This window comes from Hippocampus comes, unplaced genomic scaffold (genome assembly GCF_001891065.2).
Source record: "Hippocampus comes isolate QL1 unplaced genomic scaffold, H_comes_QL1_v1.1 scaffold335, whole genome shotgun sequence".
NCBI lineage: Eukaryota > Metazoa > Chordata > Actinopteri > Syngnathiformes > Syngnathidae > Hippocampus > Hippocampus comes.
Genome location: NW_017805823.1, coordinates 1152220 through 1174490, shown reverse-complemented (window position 1 = coordinate 1174490; position 22271 = coordinate 1152220). Strand labels below are relative to the sequence as shown.

The following is a 22271-nucleotide window of genomic DNA, read 5'->3' as shown; positions in this document are numbered from 1 at the left end:
TACAGCACCTCATACTGTATATTAAGAATTCAAGAAAGGTATTGATAATGGGATTCATCCCATCATCTTCTCTTACAGTACAATATCTTATTTTAATTCATTTCTTTCTTTTTATTTGGCATGCTAACTGCGAAAGTGTCAGTCTTCGCTATCGCACTTACCTGAATGTAATAATGTACTGTACAGTTTTACTCTGAATGTGTGTTCAAGTCACAAATTGAGGTCCACGTGTGTCTACGTTCCAATGATATCCAATATAAGACCTGTGTCCAAATATCTGAATTTACATAATTAAAAATGTTCAATTTCAATAGAAGGTTATTGTGGTTGAAGCTGACAGTGGTGTACAACTGTACTGCATCCCCCCTTGATTCCTGATGTTTCTTAATAATGTCGCCAAATGATTAGAAACACCTCTAAGATTCATGCCTCTGTATGTGTGCACCAGTTGCATTTGTGTCTTGTGCCATGACAATATCCCCTTTCAGATGGGTTGTTTCGGCGATAAAAGTGTTTTGGTCTGAATCTGATAATGCACTTTTGCGCGATTTTCAGCAGCCAAAAATGTTCGGTGACTTGTGGCCCGTTTGGAACAGCAACTCACAGTCGATAGTGGCCCGACACGGCGGTACACTGGCCCTGGGCCTCTGTGCAACCCTAATTTCATTGAAGCGAGGCAAAAATGTGCATAGTGAACCTCATTTAGTTATGAATGATCCGGATGCAAACTGATTAGGTTTATGAACCAAATTTTCAAAGAAATATAAGCTTGGTTCATGCACAATTTTCGGTACATAAACAATCTCGCCATGTCTATTGAATACACATTTGTGCTTTTATCGTGCCGTGTAACACATTAAAGGTGTCTTTGTTTTTTGGGTTTTTTTTTTTTGCTAAATTAACCCCAAAGTATGGCTCCAGAGACACTGAAAACTGTTACTGATAGTGGATGTCAAAACGTATTACTGTTGAAAACAAGATGGTAATAATCGCTAAACAAACCACCTTCAGCCACAGTACGTGAGCTGGCTGATGATAGCGTTCGCAATGGGCTAACATTTCCCTGTAAATCCACTTCCCATTGTTGCATTTTACGGCGCAGTACTTCATATTCTTGTTTACATTCATTATGGATACTGCTGTACCAAAATGGCCACCAGATCCAATGCATCTCGCTTTCCAAATCATACAGTACTAATATCGTTCCGCGGCTGAAACGGATTAATTCCGTTTCCATTCATTTCAATAGGAATCATTACCTGAGTTTGCAAATGTTTCAGTTTGACCAAGGTTCCTTCAGTAGGGGATCCCTGCACCCTCATGGTTCATCTCAGATTTTTTTCCCAATTTTTCTTCTATATTTTTTTTCCCTTTTGGCTTTTTTTAGCCATTTCCGCCACATTTTCAGTGCAAAATGTGTATGATTATTTTTTTAGGGGTTTTTTTGGAATGATTTTTAGGGGGGTTGGGGTTTCCCCTAGTGCATTTCAATGAGCATCAACTATGCACGGATTTTCACTATTCGTCGGCTGGCCCGTTTCCTATCCCCTGCAAACAGCGAGGCTCCACTGTATATTGAAACAACAATTTTGGCCCAGGCAGAGTCACTTTTTCCTGAAGTGCTGCCCAGTGAGAGGGACAATCAGTCATAGCGTGTTGACAAAGCCTGAGGTATAACCACATGTTTCACACAGCATTATTTTATTTTATGTGTGGGCCTCAGAAAGCAGCCACTTCTATACACGGTACGCTTTGACTGGTGCCTTGCTTGCTTGAAGAGGAAACACTTTTCTTTTCGATGGCATTGGGAGGGCTGTCATTACTACTCGGCGTAATTATCAGAGGTTACTAGCTGCACCGCCGCCAGGGATGGAGTGGTTGTCACAAGGGTATGATTATTTTCAAGTAGAGCTTTTTGGCAGGCAGACTCAACATTTGAATAATCTCCACCACGCGGCAAACTGAATCCTGGCTGTTGCTGTTTGCTGACCCAAATCAGGCCGTCTGTTTTTTGGCTGCAAAGGAAGTGCTTTTTGGCTCACTCTCGCTTCGCCAGCACGTTGTGAGTACGGATAAATAAAACGCTCTACCTTGTCTATAGGCGAACAATACAGTGCGAGGCAATATGAACACAATAGATACAGCCTTAGCTGAGCTGTCGTTACTTATTTAAAGGTGAAAAAATCCAAATGTCAAAAACACATTGTTGGCATAAGTACAAGCAGGAGCATGTACACTAGGAACAATGCTTTATTTCCCATATGGCTTTCAAGAGAGAAATTACAGTATACGACGAATTAAAGAAAAAAAAACCCACAAGTATACCTTAAGCTTCAGGATGTGAATGACAGCAGAGTTTCAGGAGATGGAATGAAAGCTAAGGGTCTCTGCTCCACACCACCCAGCACATGTTTCTGATAACGACCACTGTTCACCTCAAAAGTCTTTCCACTACTTACATTTGTCCTCCTTTCCAGTGAGGATCGTGTGAAACTGAATTTGTAGATGACACCTACGGTGATTTGGCGATGGTGTTTTACAGCATCACCGAGGCTATCGAAACGTGACTGCTCCACTGAGGCGCATTGTACCTTGCTGGCTCTAATCTACACCAAGGCAACGTTGCATCAGTTTTTTTTTTTTTTGGACTGGGGTCATCAGACACAGATGGTCTGCCTACTGCTGACACACACACACACACACACACACACACACACACACACACACACACACACACACACACACACACACACACAGAGGGATAGCAACAATACCCTTGTTCTTCTCCTTCCTCTTGGGTGGTTCCTTAAACCCCTTCTCCAGCTTGGTAACAGTCACATGAATTTATGAGCTTACAGTGTGATGTGAGCTGTGCAAGAAAGAACACAGCGTCCATGAGGGAAACGATAACACCGTACCTTGCAGTATGACTGGACACATTCCTTTCATTGCATGGCTAATAACAAACATTATATGACCTCGTAGCACCATTTTGAACACTGACATCTGAGAAAGTGATTTTTCTTTTTTTTTTTTACATGCCCAGCTTTAAAGGCTAAGCAATTTAGCAATAAATGATTTGTTGGGCTCCTGGAGTAAATGCCCTGCGTATGTTTGAAATTATGCCAAGCGTCAAACCAAGTACACGGAAAATATGGTGAATGGCTTATTTATATAATCGGTTGTTGCGCAACAATAGTTCCTAGATAATGTTGGTCCATTTTGGGGGGTTGAAAAGGAAATAATTAATATTGCCCCTCATGTCGGCCACTTCCCAACACGATGATGATGATGATGAAGGTTAGCATTCTAAATCTTCAGTTTCATTAAAAGGACACATCCTTCCTCCAAGGCCAATATGAAAAAGGCAATGTTTTATCAGCTATGCAATGCAAATAGTTCTTTTTTTTTTTCTTGGCCAATGCCATGGCTTCTACTATGGTTTGTTTGTGACTTGGCCGTGACACTGCTGACTGATTGAGAGGAAAAAAGGCATTGATTCAATGCCTAACCAATGGTGGTGGTTGATTTACTTTCTGAAATACAGTAAAAATGCAGCTGTGCAACGTTTTGTCACATAGCACTGACATCATGCTGACTTCATCATCTATTCAATTACAATACGTTCAGAATTTCACATGTACCAGTCGCTTGAGTCTTTCCAAACTGCCAACAGCCTCTAAAATACCTTTACTCTCTCCACTTTTCTCACCAATTTCTTGTCTTTGTGGCAATCCTTTTCGTCCGTGACAATTGCCCCTTGGTTTTATGGTTCAATGAAAAGTATTATACAGTATAGTAAATTGTATGTGGAGCCTCAAAACCTGATACAGCATTGCTGTTTTTCTACTGGAGCGCATCGGTAAATGTGCTGTAATCAATTCCTTGGTGTGCGGGTGTGTGCCTCAGACAGTATATATATTTTTTTCCCACAATGGCCCAGTACATTTGCATTAAATCGCATTGTAAGTCTTGGGAGACACCCTGAACAACCATTCATGCCGACAATCACACCTAGGGACAATTTAGAGTGTTCCATCAACCTGCCATGCATGTTTTTGGAATGTGAGAGGAAGCCGGAGTACCCGGTGAAAACCCACACAGGTATGGGGAGAACATTCAAACTCCACACAGGGAGACCAGAGCCCGGAATCGGAGCCTGCAAACCAGTTGACCACCGTGCTGCTTAAATATTTCACTCTTAATGTAAACATTGTACATTTTTTTTAATTGACCCACTCAAATAAATTTTCCACGATCTTTTTTATTTATTTTTGGGGGGGGGGGCGGACTTGTGTATCACATACCATAGCTGCCCTTAAAATGTGTGTATACCCACAGGTCACAACAACGCATGCTGTATGAGGCAGTTGGTCTTCATTCATCAAATATGCTCTTTGACACACGAGTAAACCTAATTATTGTTTTAATGAGTGCCTTTGACTGGTGAAGAACTCGAGGCGATGCGTCTAATTACATTCTCTTTGAGGGGGGTCGGGTGGGGGAAGGCCTCCAGCTGTGCCGTCCTGCTTTCTCCCACATCATCAGGCAGTCTGAAACTCCGTTTGATGTTTTGCGGATATTTGCATCATCTGTGCATGTTTACGCGTATTTACTTGAGTGTGCATCTGCATGTGTGTCAATGCGTGTGTGTAGCGGAATGTTGGTGTGATCCCATGCTGCAGAATGAGAAGAAACCGGGTTGGTGGGTTTGAAGAATTCCATTAGAAGAAAGTATTTGGAATGCAACTAGATTCAGTCAGTTTTTTTTTTTGAACAAGCTGCAGTGAAATAAATCTTTCGGGCTGCAAGTGCTATGCCCAGTGACGCAGGATCAGTGATAGAGCAGTGTCCTCTGCAACATATCTGCAAACACAATGTAATGGTGATTCATTTGTGTTCGTTGTTATAGTCATTTCTTTATCTTTTAGATCGGTGGTGAGGAACCTACCAAGGCCCGCCTTGCAGTTTAAAAAAAATAAACAAGAAAATTACAAGCGGCCCGTGGGCCAGTGGTTAGCGCGTCAACCTCACAGTGCAGAGGTACCGGGTTCAATCCCAGCTCCGGCCTCCCTCTATGTAGTTTGCATGTTCTCCCTGGGCCTGTGTGGGTTTTCTCCGGGTACTCCGGATTTCCTCCCACATTCCAAAAACATGCATGGCAGGCTAATTGAACATTCAAAATTGTCCCTAGGTGTGAGTGTGAGCGCGGATGGTTGTTCGTCTATGTGTGCCCTACGATTGGTTGGCAACCGGTTCAGGGTGTCCCCTGCCTACTGCCTGAAGACAGCTGGGATGGGCTCCAGCACCCCCCGTGGACCAGCATTCTTTCAAGCTCAGTCCTTCTCTCATGACAAGAAACTGCAACGAGCTTTTAGGCTCATGCCATAATGTTGTCGTCAAGCAATAGAAGAGCAAACAGCATGAGAAAGCAAAGAGTAATGAAAAAAAAAATATGTGCACCGCGTTAAATAAGACACGGAGGGAGTTGGTGACGCAGTTCGAGGTTGATAATAATATTTTACAGCCTGTTCCACAGTAGCCACATCCGACAAGTGCTTACTGGTTGACATTATATTAATCCCCTCGAGCGCTCAGGTGTGTTTCATTTCACCGCCTCAGGCCCGAAGGGTGTGGAGGGCAAAAGAATGCACGCCCTCTGGATTGATATGAGTCATTATCTTTATGCACGTAGCCAATCCTCCAGCGGCTCAATGATATTACTCTCAAATGCTCCGTGTGGTTTTGTCAACAAGGGTGTGTTCAAAGTTAAAGAGTTGCATCATGCAATAAGTTGCTGACAATTAAGTTAATTTTCATCACAAGTTATTGCTTTTCTTGTAGCTGCTGCAATGAAGTAGGTAGGTGTTTTTTTTTTGTTGTTTTTTTTTCTTACTGGCGGAGGCATATTGTGGCACTTGTATCATTCTTGGTGCGTGAAGGAATCACTGCCCAAGAATAGTTTGCCGTATTTAAGTTTTTAGTTCAATATATTTGTATTTAGTCTTTAAAAAATAGTTGGGGTTTAAGTTTTGCTAAATTGTTGTTTATTTTATTTACGTATAATTTTATTTAACCTTTAGGAATTAAATCATTAAATACAGTTAATTATTTTTTTTATTTTACGATATTTGAGTGCAGTGTGAAAGTTCAAACCGTTTAGAATGTTACAGTGGCTTACAATAATATTAAATCTGCTTTTCAGGAATGAAACTTCCTTTGTTTTTTGATGAACAGTTTGGCTGACTACGTTACTGTATTTTAATGTTGATCGGGAAAGATGGCGATATAGGATAGCTAAGTAACTGTTAAGGTGGTACTTGGTATAAAACTAAATAACTGATCATTTATATCAGATGTTCGGAGGACTTTGTTCCTGTATCATTGAATGCCCTCATATTAGCAACATAATTTCTGTACCCTGTGGGCGAGTGCCATTGAAATGGTGTTCAACAAAGCCAGCGGACATCTATTGATTGTCCTTGATGCAGAAATGCTAATGAGAATTATATTCACACTGTTGAGAGCGGCACAGTGACCTGCTTCGCATTTTATGGTTTTTTTTTTTTTTACAGACCCTGAGGATTACCAACCACCAATATGGAAGTCCTACTGTGAGTATAACGATTAATAATGAATTTGCCCTGCATGCGGAAAGTGTATTTGTCATTTGTAAACCATCCACATGCTCTTCCAATATGGGTGTAACTAAACCGTGATGTAAATCTCATACATTTTTAGTAGTAAGGGTAATACGTGTTTTCTAAAACACAGCCATGTGGAACGCAGCCAAATCTTCTCATTTTCAGAAACAAATGAATGAAAAACATGCATTTCAAATGAGGCTTTCTTAACGCCGAGCAACATAAACGCAAGTACGGGACATCACCCACGCAGCACATGCCAAAGCTTAGCGTGAGTAAAACAGGTTACCCTCCCTGGAGAAAATACGATTTTCTCTCTGTGAAGAGGCTCTGAACATCCTCATAACGCCCACTTCAGCATCCAGTATTTTCGCCTTGTGGCAGGAAATGGATCCACTCTTCCCATATTTGATGTGACTCCAATCATTTCAATTGGGGGAGCAACATGAGTGCAAATGGAAACTGTGACACATCGTCGCAATTTCTTTTTGTATTTGTTTTCCATATATTAAATGACTGCATAGTTTTCTAATGATTATGTTTTATCCCGCTGTGGTCCCATCGGCATTTACTGTGTCAAAGGGATGGAATGATATCCAGATCTGAATCCAGTTTGACATGAAAAACCAAAAAAACATGAAAATACACACTGTGAGGAAGCTTGTTTACCTTCCAGCTGAATCTGCTGTAACAAAACGGGCGGGCTCAGCCTCACCGAGAGACTTATTTGCCGCAGCTTTGCTTGCGGTTGCTGAACAGAGTCTTTGTCGGTTTTGTTAAAGGTGTAAAGGATGTTAAAAAGGTGGTGTACATCAAGGTTGAGGAACTACGAGGCTGTATTGATAGATGCAAATGGATATGCATTTGCTTATATTGCCGCAATAAAAACGTTTTTAATTAGACAATAAAAATGTCATTTCTTTAGGTACATGTTAAACATCGCAGTATCGAATATTCAACACTCATAACGCATATCGGGCGTTCTTTTACAATTTCGTGCAGCCCTATTGTCAAATATATTGAGCTCAACCTAATTTCATCGTCAAATATAAATAACTGCGAAGAAGTACAACCGCCGTGTCAAAACAGGTTAGTTAATGGTACCGTATTTTCCGCACTAAAAGGCGCACCTAAAAGTCTTCCATTTTCTGAAAAGCTCACAGTGCGCCTTAAAATCCGATGCGCCTTGTGTATGGTCTTTGCGGTAACAATTCGACCCCAAAACGGCTCCTTGCTCGAGACATGCTCCAAACGCAGAGTTCAAACTTAAGGCGATCGGTTACGCAGTTGAACACAGAAATAGAGCAGCGGCAAGAGAGTTCAACATTAACAAGTCAATGTTATAACTTGCTGTTGGTTACGTGAACTGTGTCGCTGCTTTATTAAATACGTTTCACTGACATCTGATCGTTCTGTTGGTATTTCCTTGAGCGTAGCTCCATCTAGTGGATGCACTCTAGATTGCGTCTTATAATGCGGTGCGCCCAATGTATGAAAAAAAAATTACAAAATAGGCCATTCATTGAAGGTGCGCCTCCTAATGCAGTGCGCATTTTAGTGTGGAAAATACGGTACTTAAAGGAGGATTTAGGTGTACTTCCATCCATCCATCCATTTTCAACACCGCTTATCCTGAAGAGGGAGTTGCTGGAGCCTAAAGCAGCTGACCTTGGGCGGAAGGCAGACTACACCCTGAACTGGTCGCCAGTCAGTCACAGGGCACATATAGAGACAAACAACCATTCACACTCACATCCACACTGTCACTTAGTGGGAACCGATCCCACTCTGCCTGCACACAAGTCAGGCAAGTGGACCACTTTACCATCAGCGACCCTTAGGTGTACTTTGGCCTCGTTATTTTTCTCTTTTCTAGCTTACACTCTTTTATAACGTCTGGGCCACACTTGCTGCTGTCTAGCAGCTTATAATTTAGTATGCCTCCTCTTTAAATGTACATAGATGACTTTTTTGGGGGCCCCAATCTACTATTTTTAAGTAATTACAACTTGCACTGAACTGCACACTCACAGGCTTTAATTAAAATACACATATGTCTCTCTAACAGTGTACCAATTACAGCAGGAGGCCCCAAGACCGAAAAGGATCGTATGTCCCAAAGAGGTGAGTATAGCCCCTGAAATGAAAGGTAGGCTCGAAGCAGCATTTGTTTACTCATATTTTTAGTTGACCCAAAACTCATTAAAACTGTCTACTCCCGTATTGCTTGTTTGGAGCCCTCACTTAAATTTTGGACTTGATGGACCTTTTTATGTCCAACAGTTACAATGTTAAAGCGGTAAACTGTCATGGCTGAGTATTTATTGGTTGGTTACCCTTGAAGAAGGATAGCAGTTACCTATTCTGGCAGCCATTAAAGTTGGTCCACTGAACATGCAATATGTGCACTCAATGGGTGCAAGAGACGTTTCAATTCTCTAAAACTTGACATCGACAGTACAATATCAATGGCTGTTTTCTCGCACTTCCTTAAATCTGTTCCAGCAATCTCCAGATGTCTCGGCCCTTAAACTTGAACTTGCTCAAGCAACAATGTCCTTTCTGTTTCACAGATGGAGACCAGGCCCAAATATTATGGCAGAGAGTGAGTGTCAACTGAATTACTGTAATTCTAAAAACTTCTTTTTTGGGGGGGTGAGGGAAAGTGATTTTTTTTTTAATCCAATACTGTATGTAATAATTTGTCCCAGATTTCACGGCATGATCTCTCGAGAATATGCAGATGAACTTCTCAGGGCAGCTGATGGTTCCTACTTGATCAGGGAAAGCCAAAGACAGCCTGGAACACACACGTTGGCCTTAAGGTACCAGCAATGTCACGATGCATCCGGGAGGAATTCCACCACGTGTTTATTTAGTCAATAAACTCATTCAGCCGGCCTTGCTTGTCTCTGTTGGACGCAAACTGCTCAAACCATGCGTCTCCATGTAGATTTGGGCCGCAGACGCTCAACTACAGGCTGTTCTACGATGGGAAGCACTTTGTCGCCGAGAAGAGGTTTGAGTCCGTGCACGACCTCGTCACGGACGCCCTCATCACTCTCTACATCGAGACCAAGGCGGCGGAGTATATTGCCAAAATGACTGCAAACCCCATCTATGAGCACCTTGGCTACACCTCGCTGCTAAAGGACAAGATGGTGCACAGGCTGAGCCGCAGATGCACAGAATCCCGCAGGGTCACCTTTGTCAGGGATGACCAGGTCAGTTTACAGTACGGACATGTCCCAGAGTTCAACCCAAATGAAGTGAAATAGTATTTGCTGAATGTAATTGTTACAAGAAAGGACCTCAAGATTATAGGAGCTTATACTAGAGCTGTATTTACCTTTTTCAGTCACCCATTTTATATTAGAACAAAAACAAATCTCATGGCACACCCCCAAACAAAAATATATATATTTTTAAAAAGCATCAATACTTATAAAATGATAATCCACATTGTCAGTGGTCCCTTGATTAATTTCCCACCCAGATCCCTCCAAAAAGCTGCTGGTGAACATTTAATATGTTTTCAATGAAAATTGGGGGGCGGGGGGGAAATCCTGGGAAAAATGTGAAAAATCCAAAGTATGAAAAAAAAAATTTGAAAACAGCAAATATGCAAATCCGCGGTTGCCAAACAGCAAATATGCGGGGGTCGATTGGAGTTTCAAGTTGTCATATCACCAATCACCACTAGATGGTAGACATGTCTCACATGTGCTCCATGTACAGCACTTTGTATACAGAGATTGCTGTTTTAAAATTCTCTATAAATACAGTTGAGTAAGGACAGTGGATTTGTTATACATGCATTGAGAAATGTTTGATCAAAAATGAAATTCATCAAGAGCACATATTCTGCACATATGCAGGTGTTTTGTCCCTATTTAAATCAGCATTTTTGCAATACATCTAATTAGGAACTGTATGCACATATGCAGGTAATCCACTTCACTTTGATTTTCTCTCAAGATGGCCAAATCACCCTGCCTGGTCCACTTTTGAAACTTTTTGCATCCATCTTGTGGAATCATATTTATTTTGAATGGTATGTCTGTGGTGTTGGAGACAATTTTCTGGGTGATTATATGTTATGAAAGTAATTGAACTAACCACATTCTGTCATCAAAGGGACGTTAACTCCCGAATCCCAGACCTCACTGATTGCATTACTTAGTCCCAAACTTTGTTCTTTTCGTGAATACAGTGCGATCTGTGTATCTGTGGGGAGCCCGGTGGTTGACTGGTTGCTGCGTCGGCCTCACAGTTCAGAGGTCCAAGGTTCAATTCTGGATCCGGCCTTCCTGTGTGGAGTTTGCATGTTCTCCCCCCGTGCCTGCGTGGGTTTTCTCCGGGTACTCCGGTTTCCTCCTACATTCTGAAAACATGCTTGGCAGGTTATTGGAACACTCTAAATTGTCCTTCGGTGTGAGTGTGAGCACGGATGGTTTCTTTGTCTGTGTGTGCCCTATGATTGGCTGGCAACCAGTTCAGGGTATCCCCCACCTACTGTCCAATGACAGCGGGGATCGGCTCCAGCACACCCCGCGACCCTTGTGATGATAAGCGGATCAGAAAATGGATGGATGGATGGATATCTATGAGGTGGGCATTTTAACAGACCCAGAGTGATCGTGTGATTTTGATCGGCTTTCGCCCTACTGAACATTTTTACAGTGGCACAAGAGCCGTTTTAGAGGGCACGTTGTCCTGGGAGTTGAGTGCACATTATCAGCTAAGCTGCCTCCGGGTGTGTTCACTGTTGCCATGCTTCATTGCCTCCTCTGAAAGGTAATGATGACCGAGAGGACGGGAGGCCTTTGCTCTCCCTGACATGCATATCAGACATACTGATCCACGCCGAGACAAAAAAGCACATTGTTTTCACCGCCGTTGCAGAGCAGTTCCGTCATAGTCTGTGAATGTCTTTCCACTGAGAAGCAAGGAAGTTGGCTGTCCTTCTCTTTGGAAGAGCTTCCACTAGAGGGCAATCATAATGTATGTGCTCGATATTGGCGGTTGGTGTTTCTTTGATTCACACCACATTATTTCTCCCAAAAAAAAATGAATGACATTTAATGAGTCAATCATCGGTGCGTGGTGAGCTTTAATCCCTTTGTGGGATTTTGTCATTGACAGACACATGACAACTCTGTGAGCATGAGCATCAGCTGTGGTGTCAGCATCAGTCATCGCTTTGCTCATTGTAACCCGACACGCAAGACATTAATACAGCAAATGGCCATCGATCAACATGTCATCAATTGATGTACAATGCCTTGGTGTGTTTCTTTTAAGGACACCAGCCAACAATCGTCAATGGCCATTTGAGTCACAGCAATCAATGTTTAATGTCCTGAAAGTCCTCCTGTGTACATTTCGAGCATGTCGGCAGTTCCTTTGGATCTTTTTTTCCATACTGCACACAAGGATCTGAACTGTTTGGTGATGTTTGCACCAAATGTTTTTTTTTTGTTTGTTTTTGTTTTTTTGCCTGATTGGATTTCTCCAAAAAGCACAGCTCTCCTCTGATGGCTTGAGTGTGGAAAAGTCTTTTTGACCTTCATGTTTACCGTTCTCACAGCCACGCCCCGAGGCTTCAGTTGCACAGTGGCTTCACTGTATGGCCAATATGTGCACGTATTCACCCTTTTCATGTACCTCCACATTGCTGCGGCTCTTCGGGCAACCAAAACGCTTTCCAGAGGCCGAAAGGGGAACTCGGCCTGTAGGTTTATCTCCTCAGTTAGATTCCTTTTGCATGCTGAATGTGGTTAAACCTCTACCACATTCCTCCTGATCCTCACCACTCTGACAGGCTGAATAGCAGTGAGGTGCCGGTCAGGCTGGTCTGGTTACTTGCCCTGTAATGGTTTTCACAGTAGTGGCTCTGTTGTTTGTTCAGATAATGACGCGCTCTGTCAGTAAATAGCCCGAATGTTATCACGCGAAAATCTCCAAAATAAGTTCGATTTCTCCAAACGTGTGAGGACGTTTTTAGCGAGTCAACCTCTTAGTTCGAGCCACTAACGCCGCCAAAATTGGAGTTTAATGTCCATTCTCCTATGGGTGAACAAGAGTGGCTGTTTCTTTCATTTTTCCAAGAGTGTAACAACTTTGTCTCGCTCTGAGTTTCTTCACAGTGTCTATTTGTGATTTGTTGGTGCTGTTTTTGTCTCGGATGTGTAAGGGGTCGGGGGAGGAGGGCGGGGGGGTGCATCCCGTTGTCTGGATGTATCAGTGACCACTTTGTTGTTACGCCACGATGGCAAACTCTAACTCACAGGAGTCCACTTAGCTGTGCCTCCTCCAAGACGAGTAATAAAGGAGTCAAGCCATTCCAAAAGAAAGCGGAGCTTGTTGTGTGTGACCACCTTTTGTCCTTTTCTTCCCTGCTTTTTCTTTGGCCAGACAAGAGGCCATCTGCCTGCAGAAAAGCTCAGCCCTCGTCTGCCCCCCCCCCCCCCCCTCCCCTCTTGAGGCTAAAATATCTCCGAGTGGTATATTTCTCATCTGTCCCTTCTGACTTGGATGCTAAATAGTATCCTCTGGTATGCGTAGGTCTTCTCAAAAGAATGTCACCCACAATGGCAAATATCCTCACCTGTCACGTCGGTCTTTGCAGTGGTGCTTTAACTTTAGTCAAGGAATCTGGACAAATGAAAAAAAAAATCGCTGTGGAAACTCCAAAGTCAATTTGCAACTCAACCAGAACCCCTCGAAAAATATTTCTCAAAAGTCAAAGAGTTTAAACCATCATCAGGCACGGTGTCATGTGATACGTCAACAAATCCTGCGAGACTTCACTTCGATATGCATCCAAAGGATTAACTACCCCAAGTGTTCTGCTTTTGTCTGCCTGTTTTGTTTGTGATGCCACCACAGAATGGTCCCAGGAATGCAAATATGAAACCTGTCACCAGAACATGTAATGACACTTGAAAATGGCCAACATGTACAATATATGATCAATTCATGGAAAATATTTGCATACTCAAATATGTTACTGACCGGATGTTTATATAAGTATCATGGCGTGAAAAGCAGAATGGCCAACGAATGCTCGGAAATGACCAGAAAAGCTTTCCAACAAGCAGTTAGTCCTGTTCCTTTCCCTTATGTGTTAGCTGTCTTCAGCTGGTGAGCGGTTGTAATTTCTTTCATATTTTTAAAAATATTTTCTGAACTTTTGTTTATGGTCACTTGTGTGACATTTACTTCGTGTTACGTGGAGTTTTTTTTTTTAAATGGCAATAGTTTAAGCCCAAAACAAATGAATAATGTATTTCCTGAGTGAACATTAAATTTGAAATAAGAACCTTGACAGTCAACTAATGCTATTTGCAGTCAATTATGTTTGACTTTAGAGTTTCTACTCTGTTAATTGGTGTGTTTTTGTAGCGCAGTTTAGCTTTTTCGCATGTTTTTTTATTACTTTATGGAGTGTAAATTAGTTTTGTTCTCCTGTATTGATCGGGCCACACAATAATAATACAAATTTAAAATATCATATGCTCTCCTGTACTGTAATGGAATGACAATAAGGGCAGTTGACAGACTTCTTGCCCCGGTAAGTACTTGCTGCCGTGCACAAATTCATCTTGACCGTAGCAACAGCCCCCCACTGGTAAACCACAGTCTGGCTGCAGAGCGGCAAATGAGCTTCCTTTGCTCTTTTACATGGATTTGAGCACTCTAGGATTATTCCCTATGTCAGGATTATGGCAGTAATCCACCCACCACCCGTAGTTATGAGTCTGGCTCTACCACTCCTCTATGAGTTTTGTTTGTGAGTTGAGGAAGTCGTTTGCCGCTGTTTCTGGAAGGCCGCATTTGGGTATCAGGCTCGGGGAATTCCACCAGCTAGCTGACAAAAGATGGAGGTCATGATCTCTTCCGCTGATGAGGAACGAAACTCTTCATTTGTCCGGTCCAATAATCTTGGGGTCTGTTTTAGAGGCAGTAAGTGACACATTTAGGAGGCCTTGCTTGGCTCTCCGCGTGCTGCTGGCATTTGAATCTACAGCTAAGTGGAGTGGAGTGTGTCCGGAAGGCAGTGAGCTAATGTGAGAGTGCTCTGTGATATAAAGAGGGTGTCTGCACTATTGATCCTGCTTTACAGAGCTGTTGAGCTGTGTGAAACAGTCCTGACAGCAACACCCCCTCCACAGCCCCTCCCCACCATAGAGCCTGTTCTCTCTCTCGCTCCTTTCTGGGCGTGTGAAAGAGGGCCATTGTGCGAGGCACACTCCAGCCCTCAGGCCACCCATCACCCGTCTTGTTGCCCCTGCTCGTCTCCCTCCCTGCTGACACTCTCTAAGGCCAGAATTGGAGCCGTCCCCTCGCCATCAGTCATCAGTCGCCCTCCAAACTGAGAGGGGAGTGAGCGGATTGGACTTGTTCACCGGGCCGACACCAGCTCCCTTCCGCATCTTCCTCTGGAGGAGATGGAGGGTCTGTGGGAACAGTCCGAGATAGAGGCTGAAAATAACCATGGAGGTTTAGCGGGGGAGCTGATCAACCACAAGGCGAAAAGACAAGAGCGGAAGCGACAGGAACTGTTGGCTTTTGCGCTGGGAGTCAAACTGGGGAGCAAAGGGACACTTTTGTGGAAGCCTCTCAAACTGTTGGCCTCCTGTCCACAGATCTCGTCCTCTCTGGTGCGGCACAGCGCCTTGAAAGACACCCCGGAGAAGCAGTGCTCCTATGAGAAGATCCACAACTTCAAGGTGAGCCGATTTATGTTTTATTTTTTTTTCTGAACAATGTCCATTTTTACTGTAAATACAGATATTGCAACATTTTACATGACCCTCTGAAGTGTTGTGTGTGCCATGTGTCGTTTTAATGGGAGCGCACACAGCTGACTTCTTGCCCAATATGTGTAACTAATGGACAGAGCTGAGCGCAACCCATTAACAGCGGAGCACATTGAACATCATTGATTTCAAGCTCTTTGTTTTAGTCTATTGACTCCAAATAAAATAACTGTCAATTTTATGTCCTGTACTATAGTTGCTAGCACTCACCCTTGTGTATAGACAGATGAGTTTTAAGTCCACTTTTGAGAATGTATATCAAGTTTCAAAGTTCTAATGGCCTCCAATTTTTGGCTTGGAAAAAAGAACAAAACCAAATCCCGGAACATCTGCCATATGTCCGCTATATTCTTCCCACATATTGAAGGTGTGCGTGAGTTTGACTACGCACAGGTGTCATCCTTGCAATGTTTTGGGATGCACATATGTTACTTGGGCTTGCAGATTTACGTCCATGTATCTGATTACCTTGCAGCAGATGCCAGACACATAATCGTAAATCCTTTAATCTTCCTCTTATGTACACATGCTCTCCTTTCAACCACGAGGGGTCCCCTCTCAAAGTAAGCTCTGTGCAGCCCATCAAAAGAGTTCTTGAACTCCAGCTTGGGCATGGAGATGCAATGCCTTAATGTGTGTTTACATGCCTATAATCATGGGGTCCCCACCCACAGGTACACACCTTTCGAGGGCCACACTGGTGCGAGTACTGTGCCAACTTCATGTGGGGCCTGATTGCCCAAGGTGTCCGCTGCTCAGGTAAATCCATAGTGGAGCACTCACTCACTAAACAAAGAATGTCTTGCTGTTCTTGGGTTTCACAAGACAAAAATAAACCCCAACGCCAATGAAGTTGGGACATTATGTAAAAATGAATAAAAACAGAATACTGTACAATGAATTGCAAATCCTTTTCAGCCTATATTGAATTGAAAACACAACCAAGACAAGATATTTCAAGACAGATAAATCTGAGCGTTTTTTTTTTTTTTTTTTAATATTGACTCACTGAATTTGATGCCTTGAACACGGTCCCAAAAACCTCTGACGGGAGCATGCCATTTTGCCATTGTGTTACATAATCGTTCCTTTTCAACCTCACTCAATGTGCGTTGGGTATCTGAAAATACTAAGGGACCTATTTTCGTGCCCAGCATAAGTCGAGAAAAATGTTGATGCCCAGCGCAAGTCTAGAGCAAAGAAATGTGCATGCGCCTGGATAGATTTTTCTTTTGTTTGGTATTTCCATAGACGCACGCAGGTAGAAATGGGCATTTGCGCCGTTGTGGGAGTGAACACAGCCAACAAGTTTCCCAGCCAATGGAAGCCGCTTCTTCCCTTTGAATTCAGTTCAGGAGAGGTGCACGGTCTACATGACAGAGCCGACTCGCTGGAGTCCATGCAGTAGATTGACGAGCTCGAAGCATGTTTACAAGGAGCTGCAAGAAGCTCTCCACTTGCGGATGATGTAAAGTTGGCAAGTGTGAAGTGGACACTTGGACACTTCATTTACAATTTCAGTTGCTCATCAGTCCGTGGTCTCAGTTGTCGTATTTTGGGATTAATAACGTGCCACACATTTTCAATAAGAGACGGGTCTGGGATTCTCGCAGGCCAGTACAGTACTCGCACTCATTTACTACGAAGCCACACTTTGGTAACACATCCAGAATAAGGCTTGACATTCCCTTGCTGTCATGAGCAAGGACATCCTTGAAAAAGACGTTGCTCTGATGGCCACGTATGTTGCCCCACAACCTTTATATACTTTTCAGGGTTAATGGTATCATAATAACATAGGCCACAACACACTCCCATACCATCACAGTTGATGATTTTTGAACTTTGCGCTGATAACAACCCGGATGTCCTTTGATGAAAAAAATATAAAAAAATAATGGGCCCTGTTCTTCACGTCTCTCTTGTAATAATTTATTGTTTTTTATTTTTATTGAAACTGCATCCTAATTGCGCTTTCATCCAACTTTCATCCAACAGTGGCCATGTTTTTTGAGCTTTCGAGATCAGCACATTTATTCATTGTCATGACAGCAAAATTTGTTAGCACATTCGTAGCAACATGTGTGTTCATCTCACCTGAATTATCCATCCATTTTAAAAGCGCCAAAATCATGTTAAGATCTTTAGAATATAGTTTCTGGGGAACTCACATCAATAATGATAATTAAAAATAATGTATGTTACTGCCCCTTCCTCCCACATACCAAAAAAATGTTTCTTTGGTCAAAGGGGGATTTTGCAGTTTTAAAACTGCTTGCAAGATTTTAACGTGGCCTCACTTCACTAATCCCTTCCCCCTTGAGTCTCTGTCCAAAGTCACGCCCCTTACTGACCTGCATTATATGGCACTGCAAGCAAACCATCAGCCACGGCTGATATGCTGGTCGCATGACTTATTCATAATGGTGTGTCACTAACACACTCAGTGTTGTCTGTTTGAAGTTTTATTTTCTTGAGATTTATAATTAGTGGTAAATTTGTCTGTCATGTAAAAAAATGTTGCGAATTCTGCATCTGTTCAGAATCCTCTTAGCTGCCTGTGGCTTCCTTACTTCAGAAAGACTTGTTTTTGTCGCAGCGTATATTTCTTTCTTTTTAACTTTTGTTGCAAACCGGAGTTGGATATTGCACAAAGGTTTCAGCAAAGCTCCTCAAGGCCAATGTAACAAGTAACAGTCTAATAATGTGTGAGGCTGCTGTGCTCACAAGTGAACAAAAATAATTTTCTTCTTGTCAGTCACGCATTCTGCCTGTGATTGGTTGTTTTTCTTCAGGGGCGTTGGTTTCTTAAAAATCAAATTAGAGGGACGTTTTTTTTTCCCCACAGATTATTTTTCCAATCTGCTTCTGTCAGCTCATCCTGACAGTTTTAACAAAAAACGAGGAATTGATTTTTCTTTTTAAATTGCAAACTCCACCTTCATTTGAAGACTTTAAATTGTCCACAGCCGTGACTCTGACTGTGAATGATTGTTTTTCGATTAGCGCCATGCGATTGACTGGCAACCACTTTGCTCACTGAAGTATGTTACTGATCTGTTCTGGTCTGATAAAATAGAATTCCACAGACTGAAATCCGTAAATGTTCATTTTAATGCGATGTGACTTATGTAAACCCAAAAGGTTGTTGACAGGTCAAACGGAACTAAAAATAACAGATCACAAGGTTTCCTATTGGGAACTCAGACAGAAGTCAAGACCTAGCGGCTTTCCCCCAAAACACAGTGTTTGTTGTTGACACGTTTTTCATGCTGATAAGCCTGGGGCACAATCCTGTATCATCAGACCTCATGTGCTTTTGGAAACCCGTCCATTTATCCTCTGATGCATCCCTGCGAAGGGACGAGGCATTTTTTTTACCCTTCAAACCTGTACTCAGACAGCTCAGAGACACTCTACTTGTAGCGACACTGTCTTCCCGCTGTCGTGTTTGTTTTTATCGCATGGTGAAGCGAGAGAGAGCAGGAGCTGCGGCCGTGCGGTGTGACAGCGCACGTCACTTTCACTTGGTCTTCATGCCGCCGCTGTGTTTGTGTTATCATCTGTACAAGGCTGATGGCCCTTTCTTTATCTCCTTCCTCTAGATTGCGGGCTGAATGTACACAAACAGTGCTCTAAACTGGTTCCCAGAGACTGCCAACCGGACCTGCGGCGGATAAAGAAAGTGTTCAGCTGTGACCTCACCACGCTGGTCAAGGCCCACAACACCCCGAGGCCCATGGTGGTAGATCTCTGCATTCGAGAGATCGAACTCCGAGGTAAGATAGTGAAGAGCGTATTTACACGTGTGCCGCATCTACAGATGTGTTACACCCTCCCAATGGTTGTTGCAGGTCTGAAATCTGAAGGTCTTTACAGAGTGTCTGGCTTCTCGGAGCACATCGAGGATGTGAGACTCGCCTTTGACAGAGGTTTGTTTTCACACCGTCTCGAACAAAGACGTTTAACGCTGACTGAATAACGTGTACAACGTTCCCATGGGTGAAATTCTTTAAATGTCTCAAATTTTTACATTGCATTTTCAGCAAGTTGAAAAACTTACTTTCGCAGCAAACAGCTATCAGGTTTTGGTAGTTTGCTTGGAAATATGACAGAGAAGATAAAAATAGGTAGTGGGGGGGGGGGAAGACAAATAAGGGGAAATCAAATTAAGTACAACATTTTGCATACAATGACTGTACTGTGTTGTTGTTATTGTGTTAATATACATATATACGTATATGTAGGAGTTCAGTTCAAATTAAATGCATACAAATTCATTAAACACTTCTGAGGTGGTGATTAAAGGGCCAGTACCGACTTAATTTCTACTCACAAATTATTGTGATTGTTCCTAATATAATATTAAAATGACTTTTGGTTTTAACCCTTACATGCACCCTGTAACCCGATAACACGATAAACTGTCCACTGTAGTAACCGCTGTCCCCGAAAGGGTTCATTAAGCTGTACACTCCAATCATCGAAGTTATTCAAACAAATCATTTCACACAGAAAGTACAACAAACCAGTCTGTCCACCTGTTGCCACTCATAAAATATAATAAGGCTCAGCTTTTTGTTCAATTTAATAGGCTCGCATTTCACATTCGTGAGAAAAATAAGATGAGATCATTCTTTTAATCGTGATATTTTTTGTGAGAAAATTGCCTCAAGAAAGTTGACAAACACTAATATATTATAGCCTGTTGCTGGCGAAGCTAAAAGCTTAATGGTTTGAAATCTGATCATAAAATTTGACATGGAATGCTGATTATTGTGTGGGCTTCAATGGCCTCCAAAACATCGTGTGCATTGTTGTCAGCAGATGGTGAAAAGGCTGACATCAGTGCCAGTGCCTATGCAGACATCAACATCATTGCTGGTGCTCTGAAGCTCTACTTGAGGGACCTCCCCATCCCCGTCATTACCTTTGACCTGTACCCCAAATTCATTCAGGCCGCAAGTAAGCATAACCCGCTTCTCCCGCCACTGCTTCTTGACGTTGCTTTGATTCTTTTAAACATGAGAATTATATTTCCGCAGAAATTCCAAATGCTGAATGCAGACTGGAGGCCGTCCACGAGGGTTTGCTGCAGCTTCCCCCCGCTCACTATGAGACCTTACGCTACCTGATGGCTCACCTCAAGAGGTGGGACGCAAAAGACATTGTCTCTCAACATAATGCAGAAAAACTAAGACTAAAACTAAAATGAAATCATTGTACCGCAGTGCAATCTCCAAAGTCAAACACACAAATGGCACCGTAGAAAATAATGAAGGGTATTTTATTTTTTTTACTAAGCATTATCTTGTTACCAAACCCCTCATTACAGTAACTTAAACAATAGGTGAATAAACCGTTATCCTTGACTTCTTTATATGGTTTCAGTCATAACGGCCCTTCAAGGGAAACTGTAACTAAAATCTGGCCCACGACAAAAATGAATTTGACACCCCAGCTGTAGGATTTCAGGTAGTTTGACTTTGTAGATTCAACTGTAGCTTGCTTTCTTTTTGCCATTTAGCGTCATTGCCATCCCAAAATGAATAGAAGTCTGTTTGTGTCATGCAATGTACGTTAATTTCAGTGCTTCTCCAATTTTTACACCAAGTACCACACCACCAAAAATACTCACCAACTGACACTATCATGACCAACATTCATATACAGTAGCATAGTAGGCCTAAGTGTTCATCAATAACGGTTTTCTTCCTAAAAAAAAAAAAACACATTTTAAACTGAGCTTTAGTATAGGAAAATAAAACAACTGTACTGAAATAATGATTCAGTTCAAATGTATCGCACATAATTTCAAAATTATACCTAAGTACAGTAACTGTTGAAAAAAGCTTAAATACAAAAGCCTTGTGTTTAAGGGTTAAATAGGGTTGGAGTTTGGGCTATGCAGGGATTTTTTTTTTCTGTGCATGCCACGAGTGATACCACGCTTTGAAAAATACTGCACTAGATCCTTGTCTCAAAGCTTTCCTTTCATCACATTCTAGGGTAACAACATTCGAGAAGGACAACTTCATGAATTCGGAGAACTTGGGCATCGTCTTCGGCCCAACGCTGATGCAACCCCCGGAGCAGAATGCCCTGACCACGCTGAACGACATGAGACACCAGAAACTTGTGGTGCAACTCATGATAGAGCATGAAGATGTCTTGTTCTAGCTGCCACCAACACGGACGCATATTTATTCAGTTTTACCAGGAAATCCAAGCCACGTTGAGGAGAGTCATTTCTGATCACGATGCTCTTGAGGAGCTTCCTTACATGCATGACAGTTTAGTTGTAGGCATTGTCTTGTTTCTGTCTGTTACGGAGTGTCAAGACCGTCGTGTTTGATTTCGCACAGGATCCGAGATGTTTACAAGCTGCTCAATTTTATTTGACGAGTGCGCCGCTTACCCTCCTGTGTACGCCGTGTGCAGTCTGTTTGACTTAACAAATCAACTTTCCCACGCGTGCAATTCCTGGATCATTTGTGGGAAAGTCATCCATCTTTTAGTGAAAAAAAAAAGGCATCCTTTCATGTTGGGTCAAGAGAAGATCTCGCGGTGATCAATATTTTAAAAAGATGAGACAATTGGTCAATTCATGAAGCACTTTTTTGCAACGTGTGTACAGATTTGTTTTCTAAAGATGTTTATTTTTGTCTTTTTACTCTGAATCATGTTGTTTTGTCACAGTAATATATATAGAGAGAGATACAGTTGGGAATGATGCATGTTTTAGTTGGTGTCTGGATACAAAAGAGTTGAGAAAAATAAAAGCCGTATTACATTTACATTA

The 22271-nt window shown here is 42.4% G+C and overlaps 1 protein-coding gene across 2 annotated transcripts in view; it reads left to right on the top strand.

Moving 5' to 3' along the window:
- The window catches only part of chn2 (chimerin 2), a 22802-nt gene extending 531 nt beyond the window's left edge, over window positions 1-22271 (top strand). Inside the window, exons 2-13 of one of the 2 annotated variants that reach the window (XM_019886318.1) lie at window positions 6576-6614; window positions 8713-8768; window positions 9218-9249; window positions 9356-9469; window positions 9598-9868; window positions 15296-15379; window positions 16144-16228; window positions 19075-19248; window positions 19324-19401; window positions 20297-20434; window positions 20515-20620; window positions 21478-22271. In XM_019886318.1, coding sequence (XP_019741877.1) covers window positions 6576-6614; window positions 8713-8768; window positions 9218-9249; window positions 9356-9469; window positions 9598-9868; window positions 15296-15379; window positions 16144-16228; window positions 19075-19248; window positions 19324-19401; window positions 20297-20434; window positions 20515-20620; window positions 21478-21649 — 1349 coding nt within the window. In that variant the 3' untranslated portion in view covers window positions 21650-22271. Of the gene's footprint in view, window positions 1-6575; window positions 6615-8712; window positions 8769-9217; window positions 9271-9355; window positions 9470-9597; window positions 9869-15295; window positions 15380-16143; window positions 16229-19074; window positions 19249-19323; window positions 19402-20296; window positions 20435-20514; window positions 20621-21477 lie in introns of those variants that run through there. The other variant, XM_019886319.1, reaches the window with a different exon arrangement.